Source organism: Homarus americanus, unplaced genomic scaffold (assembly GCF_018991925.1).
Source record: "Homarus americanus isolate GMGI-L3 unplaced genomic scaffold, GMGI_Hamer_2.0 scaffold40248, whole genome shotgun sequence".
NCBI classification, from domain to species: Eukaryota; Metazoa; Arthropoda; class Malacostraca; order Decapoda; family Nephropidae; genus Homarus; species Homarus americanus.
Window position 1 is genome coordinate 8,703,445 of NW_024712526.1, and position 7,342 is coordinate 8,710,786.

Consider the following 7,342-nt stretch of genomic DNA (forward strand, 5'->3'; position numbering starts at 1 on the left):
TGGTGATGATGGTGTTGTATTGTGGTGATGATGGTGGTGGTGATGTTTGTAGTGATAATGATGACATTTTATTTTGGCGCCAGAAGTTTACTTACACCATTGACAACGAAACATTATGATGGCGCAACACTCTATGACGCTGGTAGAGACACTGTGAATAATGGTGCAATGTATTTTACAGTAGCTCGAGTTATGGTGCCACTACGCATATTGACGCCATATTGTACTTATCACTGTCCAGGTTAAAGACAAGGCACCACTAAGTTACGGTATTCATTAACTAATTATAAAGTTCTTGATCTCTGTAACCTATATAATGCCTATATTCGCTGCGCCATTAACTGAATATTCTGTACTCTTGACCCCATAACTGTGCCATTAACTGTGTTGTGCCATTAACTGTAAATAGTTCTACGCCATAATGACATTGATGACAGCTGTAGTGATGATGGCGCCTAATGTGATGGAGTGAGAAGGTGAGAAGATGGGATAGGGTGATGAGGGAATGGAGGAAAGGAAGGAGGAAGTGGAAAGGGTGTATAAATGGAGGAATGAGATGGAGAGAAGAAGGAAAGGAAAATGAGGAAGGGGGGGTATTTATTGGCACTGTAAGGGGGGGGGGTAGGGCAGTGACTTGTGGTAACCATTGGCATCAAGTGGAGAGAGAGAGGTGGGTCAGGGAGGTAGTAAGGAGGAGGAGGGGTCAGGGAGGGAGAGGTAGAGAACCCGCGGGGCATCATGGGTATATGACGTCAGCGGACCAGGCGGGTGGCAGGAGGAGGAGGAGGAGGAGACGACAACCCACCAACCAAAACAACTCGTGCGGGTCGTGCCCATCAGTCGCTTCCCGGGCACGCTAGAGGGTAGACACACTTACCAGTCTCTCTCTCTCTCTCCCTCTCTCTCTCTAGCTCATGGACTTAGAGCTAACTTAAACATTCTTGTGTTATTATAAGTCAACGATTGATAGACTTAAACAAACACACGCTTATATTAGTGTTACTTCCCGGGTACTTTTGTGTGAGTGACTTTGTGTGAAGGAGGAAAGGAACTCACGAGGATAGTTTGGTGAGTGACTGACCACAGGACGATGGTGTGCTTCAGTCACCTACACGACAATGACCATCACCACTTCTCCTGTGAGTTTGACTTGATTGAACACTTGTTTACTTATACTTACTTACTTATTTGATGTCTTTGATCACCTCTCGGTTTGTTTTACCTTTTAAGATTAGACACCATAACGCTATCCTAACCTACCCTAAACCTAACCTAACCTAACCTACCCTAAATCTAACCTACCCTAAATCTAACCTACCCTAAACCTAACCTACCCTAAATCTAACCTAAACCTAACTTACCCTAAACCTAACCCAACTTAACCTAACCCCACAGGTAACGTTAAGGGCGTATAATCATCAGGTGATCTGTTTACATGTTGAATCGAATTAGTGTTTACCTTTGTATGTATACCTGTATTGTCTATGTATATTATTTGTATACCTGTACTGTCTATGTATATTGTTTGTATAGCTGCACTGAAAGACTGTACTGTATTTGTGATAGACCGGACGGATGAGATAGGACGAACGACGCCCATTTCTTAATATAGAATGAATGACGCCATTTTTTTAGATAGGACAAACGGCGCCAATTTCTTTAGATAGGATGAACGGCGCCCATTAACCCTATCAGCGATGAGAAGATCTCGTCCATTTGACAGCATCTTTTACCGTCTCTTGGAGTTTACTGTCCCGCTAATGAAACAGACAGAAGCAAGACGTTCACAATTTGTCCATCAGAATAACGGAACGAACATGTCTTAACTTTCTGTCTACGAGGAAGATAGCCCATTGTGTTACCTGTCAGACATAAATCATCCCGTCTATCCGTTTGTGTCTGAGATCATCGGACTGGCACCAACCCGTTCATCCTTATGTAACTACCACTCTCTATCATCCATGAATCTATCTAGCCCCCTTTTAAAGCTTTCCAGCGTTCCAGCACTTACTACAAAGTTGCTAAGCTTGTTCCACTCGTCCACCACCCTATTTGTGAACCAGTTTCTTCCTATCTCCCTCCTAAACCTAAACTTATCCAACTTAAATCCGTTGCTCCGAGTCCTATCCTGCTCGGATATTATAAGAACTTTATCTATATCGCCTTTATTGATTCCTTTCACCCACTTAAATACTTCTATCATATCTCCCCGCACTCTTCGTCTGTCTAGGGAATACAAGTTTAGTTTCTTTAATCTATCTTGATATATCTGTCTATGGCTCCATTTAATCCGTCTATTTGTCTCTGCTCGTCAAGGAGAGAGACAGAAAGGGGGGGGGGTCAGTCTTCGTCACGTGTCTGCACCAGGAGGGTGTTGTGTTATGCCCAGGTGGTCGCTCACAGGTGCACGGTGACACTCAGGTCCTTCCCCACCCCCCCCTCCTCCTCCTCCTTCAGGTCGTCTTCAGGTCCTACCCCCACCCCCCTCCCTCCAACCCCAGGTCATGTAATCCCCCCTCCCTCTATCCCACTCCAACACCAGATCCAACCCCCAACAACATCAGGTCCAGCCCCTCCAACACCAGGTCCAGCCCCCTCCAACACCAGGTCCAAGCCCTCCAACACCAAATCCAGCCCCTCTCCATCACGTTAGATATTCATTAATAAAAAAAAAGGTTCGACACGCCAGACATGATCACCGATGGAGGAGTGTGTGTTGTGTACACTGCCGCCCCCTGGTGTAGCCGAGGGAGGGAACACCACCTTTGTCACCTGGATCTTATGATTTATGACGTGAACCAACACCACCAGCTTATCTGTCCTGTCTCTCTCCTTACTCCTCCTCTTCCATCAGTTCTCTCTCCCTCTATCTTTCTCCTCTTCCATCACTTCTCTCTCCTTCCAAATTTTTCCTGTCTCCCTCCACCCCCACTATCATCACCTCTCTCTCTCTTCTCCTCCTCCTCCTGCCTTCTTCTCTCCCCTGACCTGACCTGCATCACCATTTCACCCATCCTCCCTCCTACCACCATGCCTTCCTAGCTCTTCACGCCCTTCTTCCTCACGCCAGTCATGTCTCTTTCACGGGGGATGACGGCTGGTGCGTGAAGTGATGATGATAGTAATAATAATAAGAGAAAGGATGATAATTATAACAAAACGTTCACCAAAGTCCACCACGCGATACAACCCCGAACACCTTTACAACAGGTACGGATGCTCTTGCAAGTAATAATAAAAAACAAACAAAAAAAACTGGTGTCATTATTACCGCACGTGTAATTTTCAACTGTACTCGTAATAACATCATAATAATAGTAATTACTAGTGTATAAATTTATCAATAGTATCAATTATTCATAAACGACACAAAACAATAATCTCACAATAAACAAAATACATCAGATACCGATAGAGAAACGTATTGAAGCTTACAACTAAAAAACAAATGACAAGTCACCAGAGTCTATAACCCTTGTCACTTTACTTATACAGAGTGATCGAAAAGTCACTGTGCACTTGTGATAATCAACAATATGTCTTATTATACCTTTCGTGTTATATACATTGTTTTACTTCAGTTAAATATTATAAATGTTCACGGTAAATAATGAAGGTGGATACCATTACCATAAGTTATTGTAAGTAGAAAAATATAATAATACAATGTAGATATAGACGAGGTATAACTAGAGGGTCAGTCAGTACAGGTGCACAGGAATTTTTCGATCACCTTGTATCATCGCATTAAGGTATTTCGTCGTGTTTATAGTTTCTTTGTTGTGGTAGGATAGTGGTTGAAGTTATCAGTGCTCGACCCCCTCCCCTCCCCTCTTGGTGCCAGTTAGTGATGGTGACAAGCTGGCACTGAAGGGGGGAGGGGTCACCCAAACATTCGGCATTAGTCATTATTAACACAGTCGAGTGCCGTTGTTGGTGCTAGTGAGTGGTCAGTGCCAAATATTAACTCGTTACTAGTGAGTGGTCAGTGCCAAATGCTAAGTGGTGATTTAAATTGTTATTTGAGTGCCATCTAACTGGTCATCTTCTCCAGTCAGTAACAGTAATCATCGCTACATTCTAACTGGTGTGTTAAGAAGCCTCAATTAACTTGGAATTTTAGGAGTGCCACTGTGCCAAACTAACAGTAGTGCCACGGTGCCAATTATGCTTAAATATTATTATGGAACCATTAATATTCACTTAATTATACATAACTCAAATTATTTGCATTAATTTATATATAAATTTTAAAACATACGGTATAATTAATTAAATTTGTGGACGTATTTTATATATAATTAAACTTTAACTAATGTTTAATTATCAAAAAGCCATTTGTGTCTCCTCTACAGTCACGAGCATCAAGGGCATAACCGACATCCGTTCATTTTGTGTATGTGGATATGTGTGTGTGTGTGTGTGTGTGTGTGTGTGTGTGTTTAGTTCGTTATGCCCTTGACATTTTACGCGTATTTATAGTATTCTGTGTTTGTCTGTTTTATCCTGTGTGATACAAACCTTGTTTTTTTTACACATATATATATATATAATTGGGGTCATGGAGATTGTTGTGTGTGTCTGAATTAAATTTTTTTGTGTTATTCTGCTTACATACTTACATACATACATTACATACATACATACATACATACATACATACATACATTACATACATACATACATACATACATACATACATACATACATACATTACATACATACATACGCCCATTATACACTGCAGACAGACACCAACCAAGTAAACAGACCGACACATACCTGAACCGAGACAGGTGTGTGTGGGGGGGGGGCATAATAAAGAAAACAAGAATTCATGTTTGTTATATTTGTGGGCGGTGATAACTGTTATCATTCTCTCTCACTGTTGTGTGTTATCGTGTGAGAGGGGGGAGGGTGGAGAGGAGGAGGGGGGAGGGTGGAGTAGAGAGGGGAGGGTGGGAGAGAGAGAGGGGAAGGGGGAGTAGAGAGGGGGGGAGGGCGGGAGTAAAGAGGGGGGGATGAGAGATAACAGTGAGGGAGAAGTAAGTAGAGAGAAAGAGATAAAAGAAGGAAAAATTAAATACTGGATAAGAATGAAAAGGGAGGAAGGAATGAGAGATAAAGGGTGAGGCGGAAGAAAAATAAGGGATGATAAAGGAGAAAAGGGGAGGGGAACAAGAGAGGGTGGGAGGCAGGGGACAAGGGGACTCCGTATAGGACTTCCTAGAATCCTGAAGGACACGTAAGCTCTCTCAGGATGACCAAATGTCAATATGACTCTCTCTCTCTCTCTCTCTCTCAGCAGTACAGTTGTATGGGGTAATCTATGTGTTGGCTATTGGCTACATCATATGTGTTGTCGCTTTGCACATGTTTATATATGTCATGCAAACACACACACACACACCTTATACCATATGTGCTGTTAGTGTTGCAACCTTATCTGCCTTCATCCACCCACTTCTGTCGCCTGTGTGCGTATGGGAGGAGGGGATGGGATGGTAGGGAGTGTCTGGGACAGCTCCCCCTACCCCCACCTCTCCTCCCCTACTTCACCATTAAGGGGGTCAAAGGGGGGGTTGAGTCCCCTGGTCCACCCCAGAATGGCATCTCGACTTGTTCCTAGTGTGTGTGTTTGTGGGAGGCTTCTGCTCGTGTCGTTGAATGTATTGTGTGAGAGGTGAGGGCCTAGCAGAGCAAATGAGAGGTGAGGGGTATCATAAGTGAGGACTGTGAGGGAGAGACAGGTGAGGCCAGGAAGAGGTAATAGATATGTGAGAGATGAAGAGGGAGGGGCCACTGTATCACGTGTTGGCAGTGGTAGAGGCGCGCCGAGTCTGGACGTGTGAGCCATGGTGCCAAAATAGTGTCACTACCAATGTGATATATGAGGTACAGTGCCAGGCATGAGAGGAGGAAGTGAGGGGGGTGAAGACGGGAAGGGAGAGAAGATAAAAAGAGGAGATGGAAGAAGAAGGGTGATTAGTAGTCTCCTCTCTCTCGACCTCCCTGTCTCCTTCCTTCTGTTCCTCCCTCCACAAGGCTATAGTGACCCTCCCTCCCTGGCCTGGGCATCAGTACCCCAGCAGGAGGGAGGTGGACACTTCCGTTACTGTGGTCATCACCCGTCCTAAACAACCTTGCCCCCGGCGCTCCTCCTCCTCCTCTCTGTGTTCTTCATCTTCTTCCTTCTTTCATTATGCCTCCTCTTCCTCGTTTTCCTCCATCTAATACTGCTGCTATTCTCTATCACTTTCCTCCTTCGCCTCCTCACTACCCCTCCTCCTCCGCCTCCACCTCCTACTCCTCACAGATGTTTCATCAGTGCCCTGGACAACCTCCACAGGCTATCCTCTGCCTCCTACTCCTCCTCTTCCATGTATTTCTGCTGCCTTCCTGTGTCTATAAGAGGACCCCCAAAATGTTTAAAATCTAAAAGAGGACCCCTTAAAATATATAAGAGGACCCCCAGTAAAACCCTGAAATAATAGTGTATGGTAATGAGGTCTCCTGAAATTAATACCACTGTGTACTGGAGTTAAACTGTAGTAGTTCTGTAGTAATGGAAACTTTTTGTACATCTGTAGTGGCATTCATAGAGCTACGTGGCGCAACTTATATATATATATATATATATATATATATATATATATATATATATATATATATATATATATATATATATATATATATATATATATATATATATATATATGTCTGTCTGTCTGTATGAATTTGTCTGACTCTATCTATCTATCTCTGCTTGTGTGTGTTTGTATAAGTGTGTGTATGTGTTTGTATAAATGAACGTGTGTGTGTGTGTGTGTCCATCACGCCACAATACATCAACTTATAATACCAACAAGACCAGTTAAGAAGGTTAAGACACTGACCAAGACCACACTATGTCACAGGGTTAAGACACTGGCCGTGTGACCCACATCATTTATGCAGGGCTTTTGAGGTCAAGGCCACGTGGTTGGGTCAGAGGGGTCATAGTTCTGAAACCTTTACCAGATCTAACTTGTAAGATTTAGGTCATGTAATTTTGTTGTTTTGTTAAGTTTTTGTTTTGTTGCTGTTTTTGTTATTTTTTGTTGTTTTTGTGTTATGTTTTATACTTCTTTCGTTATTATGTATATTATTAATTGTTGTTATTATCAAGCTTTATTATTATTATTATTACTGTTATTCTTCTTTATCGTATGGACTTGACCCCAATTCTTGTTCAGTTGACCCTCCGCTACAGGGTCAAGTGAGGATCAAGGGGTTGTTAATGTGAGGCTGGAATGTTGTGTTGTATTGAGAGAGAGACGAAGTGGAACAGAAGAGAGAATAG

General features: G+C 43.0%; 1 protein-coding gene across 1 annotated transcript in view; it reads left to right on the forward strand.

Annotated features, from left to right (window-relative positions):
• The first annotated feature begins 829 nt into the window (after window positions 1-829).
• The window catches only part of LOC121862143 (multiple PDZ domain protein-like), a 29,805-nt gene continuing 23,292 nt past the window's right edge, over window positions 830-7,342 (forward strand). The window contains exon 1 of the mRNA XM_042360225.1: window positions 830-1,139. Within this exon, the coding sequence (XP_042216159.1) occupies window positions 1,091-1,139 (49 nt within the window). The 5' untranslated portion in view covers window positions 830-1,090. The remainder of the gene's footprint in view (window positions 1,140-7,342) is intronic.